Source organism: Lytechinus pictus, chromosome 3, assembly GCF_037042905.1.
Source record: "Lytechinus pictus isolate F3 Inbred chromosome 3, Lp3.0, whole genome shotgun sequence".
NCBI classification, from domain to species: Eukaryota; Metazoa; Echinodermata; class Echinoidea; order Temnopleuroida; family Toxopneustidae; genus Lytechinus; species Lytechinus pictus.
The window spans coordinates 65,572,099-65,596,770 of record NC_087247.1 but is presented as its reverse complement, the minus strand read 5'-3'; the positions used below and the strand labels follow the sequence as shown (position 1 = coordinate 65,596,770).

Genomic DNA, 24,672 nt, shown 5'->3' with positions numbered 1-24,672 from the left:
ATTTAAATCAGTTTATTTTGCATCAGATTTCAAAGTAATGTTTTTTTTAGTCTATTCAATCAAGTTTTTGTAGGAATGGTCTTGACCAACCACTTGTGTCAATACAATCTTATAAATGGCATATAATCTCTCTTGGTAGGATGACTGTTCTCGTATAAGACATACTTGTCTAGTGTTCCTATTGAAAAAGAACATTATTTTGTTGGGGAGGGGTAACAAATAAAATGCCAATTTAACACATTTGTACCTATGATGAGATGTATGAAAAATAACAGGGAAGATACAATTTAAACAAACATTCTTACTTCACCACATAATAATGAACCTACACACAGTAAAGTCTAAAGATTGTACAAAAATTTATTTATTAAAAGTCATCTTTGAAAGGCTCATGATGAAAAACAATTGCAACACATAAAAAATTACATCATTAATAATAAAAAAAAACTGTAATACTGACAACTTGCATCCTGAAATGGCTGAATAATGTGCTTGGACTGCATGACCTTACATTGGTTTCTTTGACCTTTGAACTTTATATCCCCAAAACTAATCCAGGGCCATATTCTGAACTGAAAATTGTCTTGTGACAAATATTCTTGTATCTTTACAGTTACAATAAAATCTGTATTCTGAGAATTCTCTTGCAACTTTCACTGAGCGCACATGGTGTCAGAGCTAAAATATGCATAAAGATAAAAACGGCACATAAAATACTATGCTCAAGATAACATATTGAGATAAAAGGTTTTCTGAAAATTCTAATATTTTTTATGTTAACTTCCTTGGAAAATACAATAAAATTTACAAGAGGTAGGGGGCTTTTGTAACTCAATGTTGCATGCAATTTTTATTGGTCAATAATTTCTTGCTGGATTCCACCAGAATATCTCGCTTCACAAATGAGACATTCCTAAAACAATACAGAGACTTATCAGCAATTTCAAAGATCTCATTCAAGTGAATCTTTTCAAAGAAAATAAGACTGGGAGAACAGCCATGTTTTTAGTGTTTTTTTTACAGAAGAGACGATTCTATTGGTTTACCTAAGCATATAAAACCTTTCATGATTGGTTGATAAAATATTGGGCATGTCAGAGATAAAATATGCAACATAATTGCTGAGTTATGAGAATATTTATAAGAAAAGTTTAGAGATTACCATCCCAGATCATTATCAGTCATGCAAACCTGGACCAAGTTTGAAGTTGATCTGCCAAATGGTTCTTTAGTTATCACAAAGAAAATGAGACAGATGGACAACCCTACCCCCCCCCCCCCCCATAAAATGAAAATAGACTAATAATAAACAAATTGAAAAAAAAAGATAACTGAATAAATAATGAACAAAAAATCTTAACCTTCATATTGGGCATAGGCATATGAATAGAATGGTGACATCACTCAGACATCCAACTCATTGTAGTGAAAGTCACAAACATTCTAAAAACCTATCATGTCCTGCACACAAGTGATAGATTTCATTGTGCACATTGAGCATCTCTAAAGAGATGGATATGGCACCTAATAAATTGCATTTATCATTTCTTGGTATTTACAGAAATTTGATTTTGTATCTTAAGTCAAATGGAAGTATATTCTATAACCAACACTTTTGATGATTCATATCACACAACAGTTTCTTTAAATTGATCAAAGTGCATCAATCAATAAATTCAACACAAATACCTGCAGAAAATAAAGCTGTTTAAATGTTGCAAGGATCTATTGTCTTTGATATCACACCTTTTTGCAAATATGCAACATTTTAGTATGCGGCCTTCATAGTGATGTGAATTCTATTGTGTCACTTTAGGAACCACCTCCTCTAGCAGCCGTACATATTTGTTTACTATTTTCCCAAACAGTAATACCTTCTTAATATTACGACATTGATTGACCCATTGATTTTTTTGTTTTAAGCGTCTTTGAGAATACCCAGTCATATTGACTTGACATCCTAACACTACCATTGTGCAAAGAATGTTTGTGGCACTCGCGTGATTGGCAACCGAGATCTTAGAATCCACCCTCGGCAATAAAACAGCCAAAAAATGCCCAGCCTGGTAAGGGTTTAAAGTTTATCCTTGGTATAATGTCCAATGTTTTCCCCTACACAGTACAGATCTATGGCTGTCTAAAATCATTGAAAACTGCTCTGTTCCAGCTGGTCATATCATCCTCTGAAGCGATGCTGACGAGTTCTCTACTCTCATCATTTTAATGTTCTAGAGTGCTCTTAGGTCACCTGGAATCCTCTTCATCTGAACTGATAGCACTACTGCTATCGCTGGTCAGTATATCATCTTCTGATATCAATGTAATATCTGATGCATACAGATCAAGATCATCTTGACTGACATGGCCCTCACCTGATACAAACTCAGCAAACCTGAAAGAAGATGAAGCACACCTGTTTGGTTATGTAAAACTTCACTATACATATGCAGTAATAATGGTTACAAGATAAAGGGTATACATGTATTTCAAGAAAGGGCAAACATTGTAAATTCTTCTGAAAGCAAAGACAGAGAATAGGAAGAGACTTCAATGTCCAATGCTATTGGTGAACTATTAAATGGGCACGTATTCTGAATTTCTTTTGTTTATTTTGTTTTTTTCCCTATGCTCTATTCGTGAAGAGAATTATTCTAGTTATCATTCCCAGACAGTTACGGATGATTTGACACCAAATGTGTTGATAAATCGAACCTGTACTGTTGGAGATGTACATGTATGTCAAAATTGGCTTTCAATAGTTAATCTACAACTTTAGACCAGAACTGAAATTAAACTGGAGTTCAGAGTATGGACCATAGTAGGTAAGATGAAATCAGTTTTAAAAAATTGTGCAATACTGATAAATTGACAGAAGCCTGTACATAAACTTGCATTGATTTGTCAATTTTCCCACTCCCACTTGAAGAACCCTTCTTAGACAAGTTTTTAGTTTCTTCAACAAGTCATTGCATGTGACTTCTGATGCCGTCCCATTTGGAACACCATTCATAACATTATATGTACATCAATGACCTTCCCAAAAGTGTTGGATATAAATCTCTGGCCCTTTACCTTTTTGGAGATTCCAGTCTCGTCACCTCCTTCCAGGCATTGCATTTAGGACTGCTACAGTACTGCCTCAATTCCTCCAGAGCATTTCTTGTTTCTTCCCTTCCCTGTTCCTCAAACTCCTCAACCGTCAGAAGCCTAGGTTTGTATGGACGTGTCCAGATATTTATACTCTTTCTGTTTATAAACACAATAATCGAAGTCAAATGATAAATAAACATTCAAATGTGTTCTGTTCTAATAAATAAATATTGATTTCATGAATAGCTTGCCATCAGAGATTCAAACGCATCATATCTGTGGCAGTAGAGCGCATTCAGCTAGTTGAAACTACAGTACTACACATCTGCATTTATTCACCTAGCGGCACAATAAATTGAACCACATTGCAATGCACTATTAAAGAGTGCAACAGTACATTTTGGTCAGTATGTGTGTGATCGTACAATTGTTGCACATCCAGCATCCCGTCAGCTTGCGTACAACAATTTGAGAATGCGTTGTTAAGTACTCTTCATATATATTCTAAGGGAGTGGGTTCACAGAGCACACACACCATCCAAAAATCCTCATGGCACTAGCCCAGCAACAGATACCTTGTATGATTAAGTTACAAATTAAAAAAAAACTATAATTAGGGAAATGAATTCATGATCTAACAAAATGTATTTTCTTGATGAATATACACAACATTCCTACTTCAAAATCCAATTCCTCTCAGTATTTTAAACAGCTAAAGAATTCATAGGGATACTTGATACAAAGCAACTTACAATGCTCCAATAGATCCTTGAGGTATCCATGAATACACCAATAAAATTGTGATGATAGCTATAGAAGCACCTTCTAACTGAGAACAGTTGTAGATGCATGTTAGTCCAATAAGCTGTAAGCCCCATTGTAAGAGATTCTCAGTGCGCTTGTCAGTGACTGGTCCATAGCGGTAGCAGACAGCAAAGCTGATCATTGAGGCCAGGATTATATAGCCAATGATGTAGCCTTTGTACTGGACTGATAGAAAATTGTCCACTATCCATCTCATGAAGAATCCAACCAATGCCCATCCTCCTATCAAGAGAGACAGGGCACCAGATTTCTGGAATGGGAAAATATTGGAGAACATTCCGTAGTTTTAGGTACAGGCCTACCAACCTGCACACATACAAAATAGGAGTGATTCATTTTAACAAGTGGAGCGCCTCTGGCAGTCTCACCTGCATTACGTGATTCAATATAGCAGCAGTGACGATTTTGAAAACTACTATAAAATAATTGTTCACACAATACATCATTCATATAAAGTTACAATACTACATGTACGTGCATTGACCCTAAATGACATTTGACCTTGATCATGTGACCTAACACTTGTCAGTGATACTTGATTACCCCTATGCCCACTATTCATAAGCTATATCCATAAACTTTGAAAGTTATGATAATATTAATTTAATAATTACCTCCAACATGGCCAAAGTTCATTGACCTTAATGACCTTTGAGCTTGGTCATGTGACCTGAAACTCACACAGGATGTTCAGTGATACTTGATTACTCTTATGTCCAAGTTTTATGAACTAAACCAATACAATTTCAGAGTTATGGTAATTCAACAAATACCCCCAAAATAGCCAAAGTTCATTGACCTTAAATGACCTTGGTCATGTGACCTGAAACTCGCACAGGATGTTCAGTGATATTTGATTACCCTTATGGCCAAGTTCCATGAGCTAGGTCCATACACTTTTTAAGATATGATGACGTTTCAAAAACTCAACCTTGGGTTAAGATTTGATGTTCACGCCACCGCTGACGTTGGAAAAGCAGCGCCTATAGTCTCACTCTGCTATGCAGGTGAGACAAAAATAAGAGTCACAGCATATTTCCCATAGATGACTGTACATAATATCTGGACAAAAAAAGTTTTCTTTCCTTGTATAATATAATATGAAAAATGTATAAAAAAAAAAGGAGTAACTCCTTTTAAAAAGGATTAGTTTGCAGGCCTGTAGGTACTGAGTACCAAGGTAATATTGTTGCATAGCGTTTTAATAATCTGGATGGTAACAAACATCCATTGCCCAAGTTTAGTTGGAATCAGAGGACTGAGATGTGGCTGCATGAATTCAATAACTATTAAACTCCTTGGAAAATGTGAATTAGTATGGTTATGATCCAGGCCATTTTAAACTGATTTCGATGGGGCTAAAAATAACAAAATGTATGTATGGCCATATCTTCACCCACTTCGAATCAATTCATATCAAATTTGGTGTGATGGGGTTTGTCATCTAGGTTACCAAAATTTGAACATGAAAATGCTGGAATAAAAAAATGATATCACACTTAAGAGCTCCATAAATGATTCCTTGTCAAAGTAAAATCTCTTTGAAATAAAGAAATGTGTCCCACTTCAGAAAATTTGACATCTAAAAAAACGACTTGGATTTGTTTTTTTACTCTCACTTAACACCTACAAGATATCAGTTGACAAAGGTTAGATATACTACATGTATGTAGAGTGATACAGTAATTTGCACAATTCTGTATTCATGACTAAAATGAAAAAAAAATTATATCAATCAGTAAATCATTGATATTTTAAATACCGTATTTGAAAGATAATTCATAAATGGATTTTTTGTTTGTTTGGGTTTTGAATACAGAGGGAAATTGTAAAAGTTGTCTATTACCTTTGGGACAAACTTGCTGAACACATAGATAAGAATGAGAAGAGATGCCAAAACACCTATGGTGACTCCAGATGAATAGTGAAAGATGTAGTTCCTGATATAAAATGAAATATGACAAATAGTATCATTCGATGTATACACTACTGAAATCAAACTCCCTTTTTATGTCCAAACATGAAATGAAATTTTACTATTCAAATTTGTTGCATTTTTATTCTGTATTAAAGGGGAATCTAACCAAATAAAAGTTGTTTTTAGAGGAAAAAAGTAAAAATCAAACAATATTGAACAAGAAAGTTATAATTTTCAAAAGTTGTAAAAAGTGGCAATCACTTTGCCAATGGAGATATCATATTGGCCACATTGTCATTGGTGATGTCATCATCATCAAGGACTACTTTTCCATTTACTCCAATTGATGAAGCTTTTAACCATGCTATCCGATCTCTTGTGTTTATAGTAGGCTAGATTACTCAAATTCTCTATTAATCAATATCAATAAAACAGATCATGAAAGGTTGCAGCACATCAAAAATCGGGTCGCTAGTATCATCTTGAAAGCGCGGAAGTATGATCGAGCCACTCCTTTGTTGAAACATTTGCACTGGTTACCAGTTGACAAAAGAATTTCTTACAAAGTTGCATTGTTAGTTTATAAGTGTATGCATAAAATGGCACCTGAATACCTCTATAGTTTACTTAGAGCGCCACACAGGCCACAGTACAGACTCAGTTCTAGCATGTCTAGTGAAGACACTTCAATATTACACATTCTTAGAGTTGTTTCAAAAGGGGGAGAAGCTAGCCTTGATTTTTGCGGTCCCAAATCATGGAATAGTTTGCCAAATCATCTTTGATCATGTACTTCTGTCGAATCATTTAAAAGACATTTGAAAACATAATTATTTTTTGTTGTAGTGTAATCGCAATATTGGAGAGTAATTTGTATATATGAAGTGCATAGAACAGTTTTAATTGATTATGTGCCATATACATGTAAGCACCAATTTATTATTCCTATTATAAAATGGCTAAAAATTATTTTTTCCAAAGCTTTATTTATAATTATCATTATTTCATGTGAACATCAAACAATATGCTACCTTGGTTATATTTTGATTACTGCCCCAAGGGAACAGGTAGATATACTTAGGAGAAAACCACAAACCCTGATAATTAAGTAACTGGTACATGGCATGTGGAAAGTTGTCCCTCACATTTGTCATAATTTAATTAGTAATTACCAATTTGCCGATTGAAAATTTACATAGTCTTAGGGATCTCAAATTCAATACAGCCATAACTTTCTTATTGCTTGTCCGATTTCTTTATAAAATTTCACCACATTTGTTTTATGTATTTTTTTTCTCTCTCACACAACATTTTATGACCAAGTTGGATTCCCCTTTAAAGATGAGTTTTGAATTAGCGTATGAAATGACCCAGAATTTATATACAAGACAATCCTGAATTGAAAAAAAAGGAAAGAAATCTGAACCCATCCCCCAAATTATCATTAATGACTATGAAGGTATTGAATCATACAAAGAATAACATACCTACTAAGGGCTGGTGATATGAGGAAAAGTGTAAGACCAAGCAACAATAAACCCATATAGAGAAGATCAATATCTGAGAATAAAAAAAAAACAGTTCTTAAAACCAAAACAAAGAAAATTATAAGTAATAGCTAATCCACTTGATATATAACTTGTGTATACATGTACAGTGCACTCTAAAGATGGTGAGTGGGGGTTTTCCCAAAAATATGTATAAAAAAAAAAAAAAAACCAACGAACAAACAAACAAAAATGGTGGATTATGCTTTCTGCTGTCTCATGAAGATGTGAACTAATTACATTTAAAAAAACATAGAATATATAGAAAAAAAAACATATTTCACTCAGTATCAAAAGATCCTGAAAAAGATGAAGATAATAGCATTCAGGTATTTTTTTCCTGCATAACTACTCGAACTACATGTACACTGAATGCAAAAATACTCCTTAGTCAAATGAATGATTCTGACTGAGTCTACTTTCAAGTCTCACTGTTATTCATAAATCATATATATCGTCTCTTCAAAGCTTATATATCAAGTAACAATATTCTGTTTTTAGCAAAAATCTATTATGAAATGTGTATGTATTACTATATAGTACACTTGATTCATAAATAATCCATTAATTTATGTACTCATGTCTCTCCCCCTTTTGTTTTATTCACTCTTAACTATTTCTTGCCACTTTGATATATTGTAAGACACTCGCTGCATATACATGTATATAGGAGTCTTCAACCAATGAGCTTTGCTTTACGTTTGGCTCTTCCATATCCACATCTATAAATTTCTTTTTTCAGTCATTATTTCAGAATAACCTACAAGATTATAATTATTAGTATTTTCTTAATAAATAATTCTTTGCTATTTTATGGATTCATATTTTATATGGAAAATTTATTTACACTTGTCTATATTCCTTAGACATTGTTTGTATTCAGTTGTCAATGTTAAATGTTGAACAAAAATAAATCCTTGAACCTCAAACACTGCAGTCCAAAACACGTATTAAAGCTAGATACAAGACTTCCATTCGGATTCCTTTTCTATGAATGCCCCCATCTGGACTTACTCTGTATATCATTAAAAAAGGAATGGGTCAAGTCCAGGGGAAGAAATGAGAGTATGACTCTGACATTATAGACACAAACTGCCTTATCAAGTAACTGTTGATCAAGTAACTATTTCCTGACTCAAACATGGGTGTGTCATAACTCTACTATGGAACAAAATAGCTTGATTTGTCAACTCACTTCTCTGATTGGTCACAATCTCAAATCCTCCTGATGTTTCAACCCCTACACATGTATCTTTGAAAGGTGAAAGCCTTTGCTTAATTGATGACCATGGGGAGAAATACTGCAACCTCTTCAAGATACCTGCAGACTCTCTGGCACCCTCTACGGCTGATGAATTATTCCCAATGTAAAGGAGCAGTGTTTCATCAGCATCCAGAGGAGTGAACATAATCTTGGTAAGAGAAATTGTTGATAAAACAGTTTGAATAACTATACACAACAAAAAAAGTAAGTCCTCCCTTAAACAAACATCAATAATTTCCGAACCAATGCGAGTTTTTAATATATTTTTACATGAGCATGTAGGTAATTTTCTAAGCTACCCTCTGAGTAAATGTTATGGACGTATTTTCCGTCATGCTTCAGTGAGCACCGTCAGAAGGCAAAAATGTCACTTTTCAAAAGTCACAAGCCAAATATCACGACTTTGATTCCATTTTATTGGAACTAATTCCACATTCTTATCATGAAAAATAGTCAGAAGGCTTGTAAAAGGTACTTTCTAAAAGACGATACAACTTTTTTGGCTAAATTTCACGGTTGAATAAACACAAGTCCAAATTTGCTATAATTGGATTTTTACACATTTCTATCCATAAAAATGAAAGAATATGATGGCAGTTATTTTTGGGAAGAGTTTCTTCAACAATATTCATCGTTTCACGGTTCAATGAACAATTTATTGAAAACAAAAATATGATTTTCAAATATCATAGGCAAGTATTGTTTAATTTTGGTAACTGAAAATTATCTTTTCTCAGCTTTTTCATTATGTTCATGACCAATAAACATGCTTCAATGATTCAAAGGCCTTTATGTAAACATTCACGCTTGAATGAACATGTGGAAGGTGATTAGCTCTTTTTACGTTATTTGAAAAAATGCAATTCGTAACTATGGATATCTGTCACAAACCTCCTTGCATAGTTCATTTTATTTGATATTTATGAAAATCCCGATGTTTAATGCATCAGTGAGCACACAATATTCGAAAATTATGCAAATTAGAGGAATGTTCAAGGCCTTGGCCCCACATTGTGCCGTATCGAATGGTTATTTTGGTGTGCGCTCATTTTGGATAATGTTACTCTGAAGCCATGTGCGAAGTTTCATGAAATAACTGTTGGCAGAAGTAACAAAAACCGTCCATGAAACAAACCCTCATTTCATATTTGTTAAAATTTTGACTTCCTCTCTCATAGACTTGTGTACATTATGGGTGCATATGTTTAAGAATAAGTAACCTCTTATTCAATATGGTGGAACTTTTTTTCAATGCTGTCTTTAGCAATGTCATTTGGCAGTAATGTTTATCAACCTATGGGCAGAATTCTGATCAAAAATGAAATCGATTTGTTTATTTATGGATGAGTGAGCACGCATCAAAGTGGGAAAATTTGTATTTTCAATGTCACAGACTCATTTTAAAGGGTAATTGGGGGCAAAATCGGTTTCAAATGTGACTTTAATTGCTGTTGTTTTTATCATCCATCATTTCTATCCCTTCACACTTTCCGAACTTTAAACATTTTCATGGTTGAGCGAGCACATTCGAAAACTTAGAAGTGAATACTCTTTATACTGCATAAATGTATTCTTTTCCTTACAATTTCTCGTGATCAGTCTAATTTATGGACAAATCAGTGGTGGATCCAGAATTTAAATATGGGGGAGGGGCCTATAATGGGGGGAGCCACCAACATTTTCAAATTTTAACATGATCTTACAAGTTGTAGAGGATACTTCCATAAACCCCTATGATGATACGTCACAATACAGGGGCCGCGGAACGGTTTTCAAAGAGGGGGGGGGGGGGCTGAGCCAAAAGTGTGTGGGGGGCTGACCAGGCAAAAAAATCATAAACGTATGGTCATTTTTACTTTTTTGTAAATGCTTTTGGAAAAAAGTGGGGGGCTAAAGCCTCCCCCCGCTTCCGCGGCCCGGGCCCCTGCAATACATTTAATTGTGCTCACTCAATCATGAACATACGATATCAAAATTGTGTGTGGAGTGGCTAAATGATGGATAGTAAAACAGCATAACACCAAAAAATTCACCTAAAAACAACTTTTGCCCAACTTTGTATTTGCACAATCTGAAAAACGACTCTTGTGACTTTCAAAAATTGTCATTTTTAATTCAATCTTTAATTACTCATGCATGACTCAACCGATCAATCTCATTTTTATCCATGAGTTGCTTAATGAGTGTAAAAAACCACCTACGAAATATCATATCTCAAAATAATTCTGTTCAAAAGTTACAGCAATTTGATTTAGGGGGGACTTACTTTTTTTGTTGTGTATATTTATCTGTGAAATACATATCTTTCAGATTCTGGACAAGACAATAACAGCACAATATCATCAAAGATAAACCATCAAAGTCTTTCCAACAATGTGTTACAAAGGTATACAATGCATTCTTGAAAACTACCTGGGAAACAATTTTTTATAATTGACAAGTTAAAATAACAAGCTAAAAAAAAAAGAACTTCAATCTTATAGAGTTTCAAACAAACAAATGAATTTTCCAATTATAAGTAACTATGTTTGTACTGTAGTTTGAATATTCATGTTATTGTGGAAAATGGATCTTAATTTTAAAGTAGAAAGAATTTTGGTTCTGTATAACCCCCTATCCTCCCCAGTGGCGGTTCCAGGGGGGTGGCGCAGGGGGCGCGCGCCCCCCCTTATATTTGAGCGGCGCCAAAGGCGCCGCTCAAAAAATTTTTTTTTTTAAAGTAAAAGAAAGAAAAGGCGCTGCTTGAAAAAATAAAAATAAAGGAAAGAAAAGAAAAGGCGCCGCTTAAAAAAAATTATACACTGATATAATATTAGCAACAGTAAGGAAAGACTATCCCCCAGCAAAGCACAATCATATCATCTTCCTTATCTTTTCTTTTAACTACCCTTTTCCCAACAACTTCGCCGGTTAAAAATAATCAGCAGTGCGCTGCCTGCATATAACTGGCGCCAATCAAGAATAATCAGCGCCACCTTAATCTAAATCGGCGCCGGACAAGAATAATCAGCGCCATTTGGTTATAAATCGGCGCCAGTCGAGAAAAATCGGCACTGCCAGAGTCTTAACCGGCGCCGATCAAGGATAATCTGCGCCACCTAAATCTAAATCGGCACCAGATAAAAATAATCGGCGCCATCTGGTTATAAATCGGCGCCGGTACAAAAAAATCGGCACTGCCTGAGTTCGTAACCGGCGCCGATCAAGGATAATCAGCGCCACCTATATCTAAATCGGGGCTGGTCAAGAATAATCAGCGCCATCTGGTTATAAATCGGCGCTGCCCGAGTCTTAACCGGCGCCGATCAAGAATAATCAGCTCCACCTAAATCTAAATCGGCGCCGGATAAGAATAATCAGCACCACCTGGTTAAAAATCGGCGCCAGTCAAGAATAATCGGCGCCTCCTGGTTCTAAATCAGCGCCAGTCAATTATAAATTGCCGCTGCCTGAATCTTACGTGACGTCGGTAAAAATAATCAGCACTACTTGTTCTAAATCGGCGCCGGTCAAGAATAATCAGCGTCCCCTGGTTCCAATAAATAGGCGCCGGTAGAATAATGAAGAATGGCCTATTGCCAACCAAATCTAGATCGGCGCCGGTCAAGAATGATCAGCGGCACCTGGTTATACATTTTATTGTTGAATGGTCATAACAAAGCTTATCGCATGCCCTTACAGAGTGGACTGGGGCGGGGCAGTTGCCCACAGAATGACAGATGTCATGAATTCTTTAATTTATTTAAAAAATCCCAGAATCATACAAAAGCGTAGAGCAAATCCTTTAATTTTGATCTTATTTTCCAATGCTTTAATAAAAAGGTCAGTCACTTTTCTTCTTTACACATTCCACATTGTGCCAACTCTATGGCCTTTAGTTTAAGACAGCTACTATAGTGTTTTATGAAGATGATTCGATATTTTAGCCCAAAACTTTGCTAAAACCCGCTAGTACCTGGAGTGTATAATTACGCAACCAGTCGTACATTGAGATTGAGCTACACAACTCGTTCTTTATTTAAAATCGTGCTTAAATTATCCGCTTCTCAGATTGGAATATAAAAATTTTCAGCTCGCGCTTTGCGCTCGCATCATTTCTGTAGCAAAACCCCATACTTTTCATGATTAAATAGGTGAATAGAATGTCCCTTTTTCAGGACTAAACGTCAAAAGAACTCCCGCTTCGATTTGCAATAATCTTTTGCTGGATATAATCTTGTTCTTTATTACAAACGTCCATTAAACTGTCCTTTTTTTTTCACATCGAAATATCAAAATTTTAAGCTCGCGCTTCGCGCTCGCATCTATTGTTTTTTTAGATACCCATCTTAATCATTGGTACCAAAAATGCATAGAATATCAAGCTTTCTAGTCAGAACATAAAGAAATTTCAGCTCGCCCTCGGCACTCGCATTATCTGTGTAGTGAGATATGTATCCTCATCATGAGTTACTACAAACAGTCCTAAACAGGCACCTTTTTCCTGAATCAGGTCAGTATACTAAAACATTTCAGCTCGCGCTTCGCGCTCGCATTAATTTGTTGGTGAGATATGTGTTTCTATCTCATGAGTCATATACATATATATATGCATATGTGTGTGTGTGTGAGTTTGTTTGTTTTGTGTGATATCGAGCGCCTTTGGAAAGTTGATTCATGATTTTGCCCCCCAAATCTTAAAAAAAGGATCGACGCCCCTGTGTATATATATATATACATATAGTAAAAAAAACTTGTATCTCTATTAATATACAAAAGTATTGGCCTCATCGCAATAAAAGGGTTAATACACGAGATTTTGAAATCGCACATAACATGCATAATTTGTGTTACTTTTTGCTTGTTTCTTTCTTTAATAAGTTTTCAATCTCTCTCTATATATGTTTTAGAAAGATTATATGTTTAAATTGATGTATATTTCTGTTATAATGAGATATGTTTAAGTGGACTTCAGGGAATGGTCGTACGCAGCAAGGGGGAAGGGGGGGGGGGCACATTCGCGATCTGCTGTTGTGAAAAACAATTTTGTTTCCTTAACATTTCATGAAAACTATGAAAAATGTGCAAATGTGAGATGTGCACCAAATTTTCGAGTCTTGCCCCCCCCCCCCCCCCCCCCCCGGAAATATTATCTGCTTGTGGTCATGCAAAATGGCATGACTGGAATTAAATCCTACATTTTGAAAAGAGCATTTGACAGGGTCAGACTTTACCGGTACCCCTTTTTGAACATTTTCTTTTATGGCGCCGGTGAAGTGCAAAAATATGTGCGCCGCTCAGCAGTGCGCCCCCCCCCCCCTTTCGCCAAAAGCTGGATCCGCCTATGCTCCCCACACACAAAAAAATATTTTAAAAAACCAATCAAAACAAACAAACACAAGCTTACTCACAATTTCAGGCTATCATTCAATATTATATACTTACTGTGACACTACTGAGAAATTTGAGCACTTGCCATTCTTTGAAGCCACTGTAGCAATAGACATGAAACCCAGCTGATTCCTTTCGCTTTGTTTCCCATGGTTGAAATGCCTTCTCATGAGAAGAGCTTGCTTCTGCTCCTGGTCTCAGTTAAAAACAAAAATATATGAACAAAAAATTACATATAGACTCTTATGTACAATTCAATTTCAGGCTGCGACTTGAAGCTGATTTTGACTTTATTCTCTGATCACAAGTCTTGTACCAAAGCAAAATTCTGGTTTTCGTATTTCTAGCATTCTGCCAAACTTCGCTTAAAATAGTTTAATTTCACTTCTTGGAACTTTCACATTTAAAGCAAAATGGGATTTGTTAAAAACTTGTGTCAAACCATGTATTGTGCTCAGGCTAAAACTAAGGGGAAGTTCATGCTGACAAAAAGTTGATTGTAAAAATAGCAGAGAATCGAATATCAAAAATATTGGTGGTTTGAGGAAATTCCATCAACTATTCAAAAAAATATTTGAAGTTTAATTTTTTAATTTGTGATGTCATATGCAAGCAGCTCCCCTATAGTATAGTATCAAATAGATTCTATATGTAGACTGAGTAAAAATGAATTTGAAATGCCATTTTCTCAAAAAATTGAAAATGTGCTTTATGTAAGTCATGATATGATTTCCCAAATCACAACTTAAATTTTTTAAATTAATATTTGATGGATTTCCCGCCAACTTTCACCCATATTTTATATCATTTTATCTGGTAGGCCAAGCCCTATTGTAAGGTGCCCCAAGTCTGTGCAGTGCCCTTGTCTGCGCACACACAAACCTGCACGATTCTAGTAAAAGAAGATACCCAATGACTACAAACTTGAAATACTTCAAAAGATATTCATTAGAAATTCTGACTCAAAATGGTGGAAAAATAAGGAATTTCTGGCATTTCATGTGACAGCCTCAAAATGCATCAAAATCCCCAAATCATGTGTAAAGTGAATGGGTAAGCAGACGCGGGGCTCCCCTTCATACATTTTTACAACAAACTTTTGGTAAGGATGACAGTTTTAACTAAGTGTAGGCCTAAAAAAAATAGTAATGGGTAGCCCCATGCCTTTTCTTTAATTTCATGAGAATTTTCAGTTGATAATATTCCTTATATTCTTATGAGTAGGCCCTACATGTATGTGTGCCAAAAATCTCATAAATATTTGAGAATAATAGATCTAAAGTCTACATCTACATGTATATGATTACGCGCTCTTGGAAAAAACTTCAGCCAGTCATTTTCAGATCGAACAAACCAATGGTGCCTAATGTCTGCGCACCTACATGTAGCCAGGAGGCTCCTAGAGAGTAAAAATCATTCACTAACATGTACTTACTCTCCATGTAAACACACTGATGAGGTAACTATAAAAGAGATCAAACATGCCCTGAAGAGACTTAAAAACAAGGCACCTTGACTTCATGTATGGAATTCACCCAGAAATGCTTAAATATTTGGATGAGACTGCAATTGCAGAGCTATGCCGCCTGTGAACCCTGATACGGCAACATAAAAATATACCAAAAGAATGGTAAACAAGACTGATAGTAAGGCTAGCAAAAAAGGTGATCTAATGAACTGTGCAAATTGGAGGGGAGCGTGACACTTCTAGCTGTTACAGGCAAAGTCATGGCAAGTGTTGCACTGGGAAGAATCTACAACAGAGAACAACAGTTTGGGTTCCGTGAGGGTCGTTCTTGTACAAGTGCAATACATACTATAAAGAGAGTGATAGAGATGACAAGGGAATTTCAACAATCACTATCAATCATGTTTGTTGACTTCAAACAAGCTTTCGATAGCGTGAACAGAAGAGCAATGTGGTAAATTGTTAAATCCTATGGAATTCCGGACAAAATTATTGGGATCATTAAAGCTTTTTACTCAGACAGTAAGAGCTGCATCCAGAAAAAAAAAACACTGTACTATTTAAAATTACCACAGGAGTCTACAAGGAGACATCCTGTCATCCTTCCTGTTCCTCCTCGTCATCGACTACGGAATGAGATGTGTAGAACAAACGGCAACAGGTATACCTTATGGACAAAGCAAATTGTTTGACTTGGAGGGCAAAGGAGAGAGAATCTACAATGTTGACGAAGTCAATGAGCGACAGCAGGTGGAGTAACTCAATATATTTGAAGACTTCTTCAAGAGTCACTTCACTCCCTTTGTGGATGCAAGAAGGGAGAAGGGAGAAAAGGTCATCTTGATTTATGACGGACATACATGTAGATCATATGTGCCCATTAACGTCATAAAATATGCACGAGAACACATCGTATTGTTTCTTCTCCCAGCACACACTAGCCACTTCCTTCAGCCCTTGGATGTAGGTGTATTTAGCCCGCTGAAGTCTTACTACAATGTCACCTGGAGTAGGTATCTCCGCAAACATCCTGGCAAGGTGATCACGAGGGACCTCCTCACCAAGTTGATTGGAGAATCCTATCTTCGAACCGTGAGCAAGTCTAACTTGCAAGCTGGATTACGGGCAACAGGAATTCACCCATTCCATCCTGACGAGATTGATGCAGAGGAAATGTGTTGTCCAGCCAGCCTTGTCAATTCATCAAATGAGCCTGAGGTAGGCCTAACTAGGGACACTGCATCTGATGCAGAGGCAGCTGCATTCCTGATCAATCGACGACCATCTCCCCCCAGTGAGGAACCTGCCATCACAAGGAAGTGGAAGTTTCGTTATCAACCTGCCGGGGTAGCGATCACAGAAACAGATGTCTTCCACAAAATACTTCAGGAAAATGGTGTTGATCCTGATGATGATGCTTCTCAAGTTCCGGAAGAGATCCAACCTTCAAAGAAAGGAAAATGCAAGAAAAATGACAAAATCCTAATGCCAGCGAGTTCAAAGGAGTTTGCTACACCCACTGCCGCCCCTGCCCAGTCAGCAATCCCAGGCACATCTGGTATGAATGATTCATCACAAACGCGACGGAAGCTCGTCTTTCGCGAAGACGCACAGAGTGAGGACGAACTCGAGGAAGATGATGAATCTTCAAACCACTATGTGTGTCAAGCAAGTGTGCCCAAACAGGTGGACAGAGCTCACGTCTTCATCCTTGATTGGGTAAAGTGTGACCATTGCAATCACTGGGTCCATCTGTGGTACTGCTGTTGGTGGTTCAGAGCACCCAAGTCCTTTGACTGCTCATGCTGCGATGAGAGTTAGTTTTTCAAATGTCTCTGTTTCACCTTTCACTATATTTTGCTGTAATAGTATTCTCTTTCTTGTTGAGACATATTTGATTGATATCAATATTTGTGACAGTTTATTCTCTTCAACAAAATACAACCGTCTTATCCTCAATTACTTGTTAGGTTCTAGATATATCAATAAATACCGATTGTACTCGTATTATGATTTATATTGTTATGAATAATTACTTTAAATATTGCTTATCCTCATTGTCATATTTGTTATCATTACTGATATTGTTATTGTTATCTTCCCATCGTTTTTGTAGCATCGTTATTGTAATTATTTAATATCTTTGTTACCCTCAGTATTCTATTTGCCAGAACATTCCAGATTTCCAGTCATTTCATTTATGTTGTTAATTGAAAAGAAATACGAGCTGTTATTATTATTTCATGTGCATGTCTTATGTGCATTCATAATATTATTTCATCTAAGTTTTATTCATGTGCAAACGAAAAAATGGAAAAAAAGAAAAAGGAAATAAGAAAACAAGTGAATATAAAATGCTTCTTGTAGAAGCCTTCAGTAAAACTGAACATTTTGTCTCTATTGCATGTTTCTCTACCGTCAAAACTAGTGTTGAGATGAAGTTTGTGATTGTTTGATTGATTGGTTGATTGATTGGCTGTTTTCAGATTGATTGAATCGTTGGTTGATTGATTAATTGACTGAATCGTTTGATTGATTGAATCAATATTTGATTGATTGATTGAGTGATTGGTTGGTTGACTTATTGAATTGGTTGATTGAATGGATATTTGATTGATTGAGTGGATGAGTCAGTATTGTTTATTATAAACCTCTCTTTAAGAATGTCGAATAATCCGTTCCTCTGATTGGTCAAAACTGAGGTCATGTAAAAGACCATGCCTTCAAAACAACAAACTAAGGTGGTAACCAAGGGCAACGGGCATAGTTAACAAGATTTCTGCCCGTAGCCCCCTGACCTGACCCTTAACGACGGGCATAGCAAAATTTGGCTTAGATCCCCATTTGATTGCATGCAAAATGTTGCTTTCTTCGGTGATTGTGGATACCATAAATATCCGCACGATTTGATCGAAAGTTTTAGACAATTCGCGCATTTACGCGTTTATTGCGCGCAACGGATATGACATATCGATGGAACGATGCCAATCTTTGACTTTTGCTTGTTAATTCCTGTTAAAATATATGGCATTTATTGAAAAGAAAACTAACTTATTAAGGAAATAACGGATGTTTCAATTATCAAGTCTTGTCGCAGTTCGCTCAAATGCATGCTCGCAAAAGGTGAGTCGGGTGAAAAGATTAGACGGTCACTGCACTTTCTAACAATAAACGTAACGTTTCTTAGGACGGGTAGATCTAATGTTAATTGTCGTTAGTTAGCTTAGAAGTTAAGAGTAGACTCTAGATCTAGATCTAAAGTTAGGACGTAGGTTTAGTCGACTAGATCTAACGTTAGATTATACTCTAATGGAGATTTAAGACTGTACTTTAGATCTAGCCTAAGCCTAACGTAAGACCCTATTCAGAATCAGACCCTAAATCTAATTTGGTTCATAAAAATATCTAGCCTAGGCCTAGTACAGTAGTACTAGTAGGGCCTATCGGTATGAACTTCTCGGGAACTGCTTTGATATTCGATTTTGAGACCTAATTTCAGAGTTCAGGGTCAGGGCTAAGTTAGGGCCTTGACCTAACGTTAGCTTGGGGCCTAGGCCAGGGCTTTTAGATCTAGACCTAGACTAGGCCCTAACATTAGATCTAATGTTTAATAATTTGGTTCATAAAATATATATGGACTGCTTTTATATTCGAGACATGGTTGTTTCAATTCGGCTCGCGGGTACCGCATCGGCCAGACTATGGTATGCCCTCGGGCATAGTCGCGTTGCGGTCCCATTGAGCCTCTAAACAACCATGCCTCTCAAAGCAGTACATATATCTATATTGTTATATCATTTAATCATGATAATGATCACTCAAGATGACAACTATTTTCAATTATCGCATAGGCCTACAAATCTTGTAAACATAAGAATGGAATGACGCCAATAATCAGCAAACAAATTTATTTTCAACATCTGATCAGATTCATAAACAAGTGGAACGCCTCTGGCAGTCTCGCCTGCATTACGCAATCTAATATAGCAGCAGTGCTAACTTTGAAAACTACTATAAAATAATCATTCATAAAAACATCATTCATATAATGACATAATACCACGTTCATTGACCATAAATGACATTTGAACGGAGACTTAAGACTGTCAACTACACCCATGTCCACATTTCATTCACTCTATCCATAAACTTTCAAAGTTATGATAGCACTTCAACAATTACCCCAACATGGCCTAAGTTTATTGACCTTAACTGACCTTTGACTTGGTTTTGTGACCTGAAACTCACAGGGGATGTTCAGTGATGCTTGATTACTCTTATATCCCAAGTTTTATGAACTAGATCCATAAACTTTCACAGTTAGGATGGTAATTCGACAAATACCCCCAACACGGCCACAGTTCAATGACCTTTAATGACCTTTGACCATGGTCATGTGACCTGAAACTCGTACAGGATGTTCAGTGATACTTGATTACTCTTATGTCCAAGTTTTATGAACTAGATCCATAAACTTTCAGAGCTAGGATGGTAATTTAACATATACCCCCAACACGGCCAAAGTTCATTGACCTTAAATGACCATTGACCATGGTCATGTGACCTGAAACTCGCACAGGATATTCAGTGGTACTTGATTAACCTAATGTCCAAGTTTCATGAACTAAATCCATAAATTTTCAAAGTTATGATGGTAATTCAACAAATACCCCCAACTTGGCCAAAGTTCATTGACCCTAAATGACCTTTGACCTTGGTCATGTGACCTGAAACTCAGGCAGGATGTTCACTAATACTTGATTAACCTTATGTCCAAGTTTCATGGACTAGATCCATAAATTTTCAAAGTTATGATAGTAATTCAACAAATACCCCCAACTTGACCAAAGTTCATTGACCCTAAATGACCTTTGACCTTGGTCACGTGACCTGAAACTCGAGCAGGATGTTCACTAATACTTGATTAACTTTATGCCCAAGTTTCATGAACTAGGTCCATATACTTTCTAAGTTATGATGTCATTTCAAAAACTTAACCTTCGGTTAAGATTTTGAAAATAATTTTCCCAACATGGTCTAAGTTCATTGACCCTAAATAACCTTTGACCTTGGTCATGTGACCTGAAACTCAGGCAGGATGTTCAGTAATACTTGATTAACCTTATGTCCAAGTTTCATGAACTAGGTCCATATACTTTCTAAGTTATGATGTCATTTCAAAAACTTAACCTTAGGTTAAGATTTGATGTTGACGCCGCCGCCGCCGCCGTCGGAAAAGCGGCGCCTATAGTCTCGCTCTGCTATGCAGGCGAGACAAAAAACTAGAAAAATTCTGAAAATTTGCATCTTATATGCTATATGAAGAAAAAATCTCACCAATTCCCTTTTAAATCATTAAACAAGAATATTGTCACCCATCTCGTCACCCGACGCATCTCGTCAGCATGTTTGATATAATGTTGCATCCCATAGAGATAAGAGGGCGCGTGTCCGGAATCATGTTATTTTTAACGCATGAAAATCATTGTTTTTTCGTGGAGGGGTATGTGGCAAGTGCGGCCAGAATTTTGCCATATTCATAATTTTCATATATGAAGAGTTTAGTTGCAAAAGGGGTTAGGTCCACTTTGGACCATTCCGAGAAAAACCATGTTTTTTATTCTCACTTATTGCAATATTCTTATGAGAAACTGAATTGTCATGATGTACTACCCCATCATGTGAACATAAAATTGGGTATAAAAGAAATCTACCTGTCTTCAATTTTTTTGAAAAATTATCATTGTGGACCTAATCCCTCTTGCAACTAAACTAAAATGAATCCAATCTCTTTTGATTAAAAAAGTGATTTTTCTTTGCCCTTTTCATTCACGTTTTCATTTGAATCTCAAATTGTCTTTCATATCATCAGAGACTCAGAGTGACTAAAAATTTAGAGGTTTAGAAACAAAAAACAATAAAATTTATGAAAAATGGACCTAACCCCTTTTGACGAATTTATGAGTTCTTCAAAAGAGTTTAGTTGCGAAAGGGGTTAGGTCCACTCCAAGAAAATCATTTTTTTAATTCTCCCATATTGCAATATTCGTAAGCGAAACTAAATTTTCATGATACCCTATTACCCTACCATGAGAACATAAAATAAGAGAAATCTACCAGTCTTCATATTTTTTAAGATATTCTTTTCCAAAAAAATTCTGTGGACCTAACCCCTTTTGAAAAAAACGTGACTTTTCTTTGCCATTTTAGTTCACTTTTTAATAGGAATTTCAACTTTTCTTTGGTATCATCTTATAGAGCTACTAAAAATCTATACATCAAGACATAAAAATCAAATTTGATGAAAAATGGACCTAACTCCTTTTGCAAGTGAGCTCTTCATATTTAGAATCAATAGCTAAGCTAGTGCAATTTTTTCTTGAATTCATCGTCTCTATATGCCCTTTTTAAAGCACTGAAATAAATTTAAGGGCCTGTATTCTGAAGTCGGGTTTAACTTAAACTCAGGTTTAAAGTTGTGGCTTAAGTATGGATAGCCAGTTGTTACATTATAAATCACTAACAGTAGAGATATCATATTTCAGCTCATTTGCCTTTCAAATCATTCATAATTGTCTAGGGAGTATAAATAGATGATTGTCTTCACCATCAATGAATCAGAAAAGAGCACAGTAAACATCAGAAACATACAACTTAAAGGGATGGTCCGGGCTGAAAATATTTTTATCTTGATACATAGAGTAGAGTTCACTGAGCAAAATGCCGAAAATTTCATCAAAATCGGATAACAAATAATAAAGTTATTGAAGTTTAAAGTTTAGCAATATATTGTGAAAACAGTCGTCATGAATATTCATTAGGTGGGCTGATGATGTCACATCCCCACTTTCCGTTTTCTTATGTTATTACATGAAATCACATTTTTTCTTTATTTCATACTAGTGTGAATAATGTCTCTCATATAATGAAATAAGTTGCAGCAATAAATATCTAATGCACTAAATCAGTTGTCAATCCAATTTTTCTAGTTCTTGGAGGAAAAAATTTGAATAAACCTAATTTCATATAATAAAATACAAAACAAGTGGGGATGTGACATCATCAGTCCACCTAATGAATATTCATGACGACTGTTTTCACAAAATATTGCTAAAGCCTAAACTTTAAAATTCAATAACTTTGTTATTTGTTATCCGATTTTGATGAAATTTTCGGCATTTTGCTCAGTGAATTCTACTCTACTTATTAAGCTATAAATACTCTCAGCCCGGCCATCCCTTTAATGAAAATTTTGACTCTTTTGGCTTCCCATAATTTTAGCACAGAGTTAGACCGTGGTCTAAGTTAAACCCGACTTGAGAATACGGGCCAGTGTGTCCGGCAATACGAGTCACGACCATAGGTGCACGATTTATTTTTTCCCCTATTATTTGGAGTGCTATTGCGACCCCATTCTACGTGTACCCCATTTTGTAGAGCATATGTCTGCCCAGTATTACACGGACGAGTCCTGAACGGGCCAGGTGGCTGTTTCATAAAGCTGTTCGTAAGTTAAGAGCGACTTTAACTTAAGAACAACTGGTGATCCTTTCTTACGCGCAAAACCATCGCTAATGAATACCATTCGCCACAAGAAAGGATCACCAGTCGTTCTTAATGTCGCTCTTAACTTACGAACAGCTTTATGAAACACCCACCTGAGCTCCCTGGGTTAGGTCCCCCCATCATAGTTCATACCGATTACCGGTGTTTCGACCGGTTTATGCCCGCCAAAATCATTCCCATTCATTCAACTTTCAACAGACAAGCTGAGTGAAAAACAAAATCGCTGACCAACTCGCACTTCCCTGGATAAAAAACAGTAACATCGAAGTCAATTTAAACATGCAAGGGATATTTACCGTGCAATAAACTGCCATGAAGCAGAACAGACAAACTAAATACATATATGAGTTCCATGTCATGATCCGCCAACCAGAAAAGTGAAGATCCTGAAAGTGAAATATGAACCGACAGTACCGGTACGGTATTCAGTAGCTAACTCCTGAATCGATTGCACAAGACGAAGGCCCTGCCACAAAAGATTTGTAACACATTGATCAAGCACATACATTAACCACGCAAGTGTACTACATAAATATGATGAGAAGCCAACCTTTGCTATGGTACTTGTATAGCTACCTATACTCCGCCGGCGGATGTTTTGAATCTGAAACGGGCATCATGGAGCACGATACGATATCATCAAAAGGGAAATCTTTCCATTGTGACATCTGCAATGTGAAAATCATGTCAGGTATTAGAGGTCTAAAAATGCGTTGAATATCCTTCTTTGTTCATTCACATACATAACAATTTAAAACACTTACCGTACGGTACCGGTACGTTGTGGTCGACAATTTTTGCTTTGCGATGATGGCGCATGATAATGATGTGCGATGTTAATTCCGGTCATGAACAAGATGAGGGTTGGAATGGACGTGGGGCGTCCGAACACGTGACACTTCAGTTTGAATTGAACTTTCATTTGAAGCCTTTTTTTTGTCTTTTGATTACACAAAAAATGTGAATTAAATTGTTAAAATCTTTGAAGGCTTACGGGTCATTCCAGAGGCGCACGGCCAATATGGGAGACTGTATCCCAGCCCAGACCCACTAACCTCGCATGTTGTGTGAGTGGCCCAGACCCAATAATGACTTAATGAGTAATACTAATAGTATACTAATGAGAGAGATAAGGTTACAATTACATTACTGCGGCAGCCTGAACACAGTGTCGAGGTCTCCGGGTCAAACGTAACATAAGCCTTGCTTAAGATTAACTTCAGTTGTGGACGCAGGATCTTCTGGTGATAAACAGAGACTTTTGTAAAGAATTTGGGTATCCTATTTCAGAGACAGTTGACTTTGACTGAGTTTGAGTTTGGGAGACCAATTTCCTTAGTTTGTTAACATTTGCTGCAAAAGGATTAGCTTGGCGGCAAATAAAAATGTGATAGGCCTAAGCAGATTCTTCATGAAAAATTACCCCTTTTCACCGTCTACTTTTGTTTCGATAAGGATTTTTGTAATTCACACACAAAACAAATGGGCTTCTGACCTCGGAGTTGGACAAATTTCGGGTAGAAAAAAATATGCTTTTGTTGCCTGTTGGTTATTTTTGTTATTCACAATCACACACAAAACAAATGGGCTTCTGACCTCTGACAAATTTTGGTAGGAAAAAATA

The 24,672-nt window shown here is 36.3% G+C and overlaps 1 protein-coding gene across 13 annotated transcripts; it reads right to left on the bottom strand.

Annotated features, from left to right (window-relative positions):
• Positions 1 to 342: 342 nt before the first annotated feature.
• LOC129256804 (nuclear envelope integral membrane protein 1-like) lies at positions 343 to 24,331 on the bottom strand. Of its 13 annotated transcripts, none has more exons than XM_064097598.1 (9): positions 24,043 to 24,136; positions 23,599 to 23,716; positions 14,069 to 14,205; positions 8,576 to 8,792; positions 7,321 to 7,393; positions 5,762 to 5,855; positions 3,843 to 4,165; positions 3,073 to 3,246; positions 343 to 2,392 (listed from the first exon to the last, which is right to left on the bottom strand). In XM_064097598.1, the coding sequence occupies exons 4-9, from the start codon at positions 8,787 to 8,789 to the stop codon at positions 2,245 to 2,247; spliced, it is 1,026 nt and encodes a 341-aa protein (XP_063953668.1). In that variant the 5' UTR covers positions 8,790 to 8,792; positions 14,069 to 14,205; positions 23,599 to 23,716; positions 24,043 to 24,136; the 3' UTR covers positions 343 to 2,244. The 13 variants fall into 13 exon arrangements, with proteins under 13 accessions (XP_063953668.1, XP_063953667.1, XP_063953669.1 ...); XM_064097597.1 differs by lacking the exon at positions 24,043 to 24,136 and adding an exon at positions 23,813 to 23,855; XM_064097599.1 differs by lacking the exon at positions 24,043 to 24,136 and adding an exon at positions 23,813 to 23,849 and having other exon boundaries at positions 23,625 to 23,716.
• Positions 24,332 to 24,672: the final 341 nt, after the last annotated feature.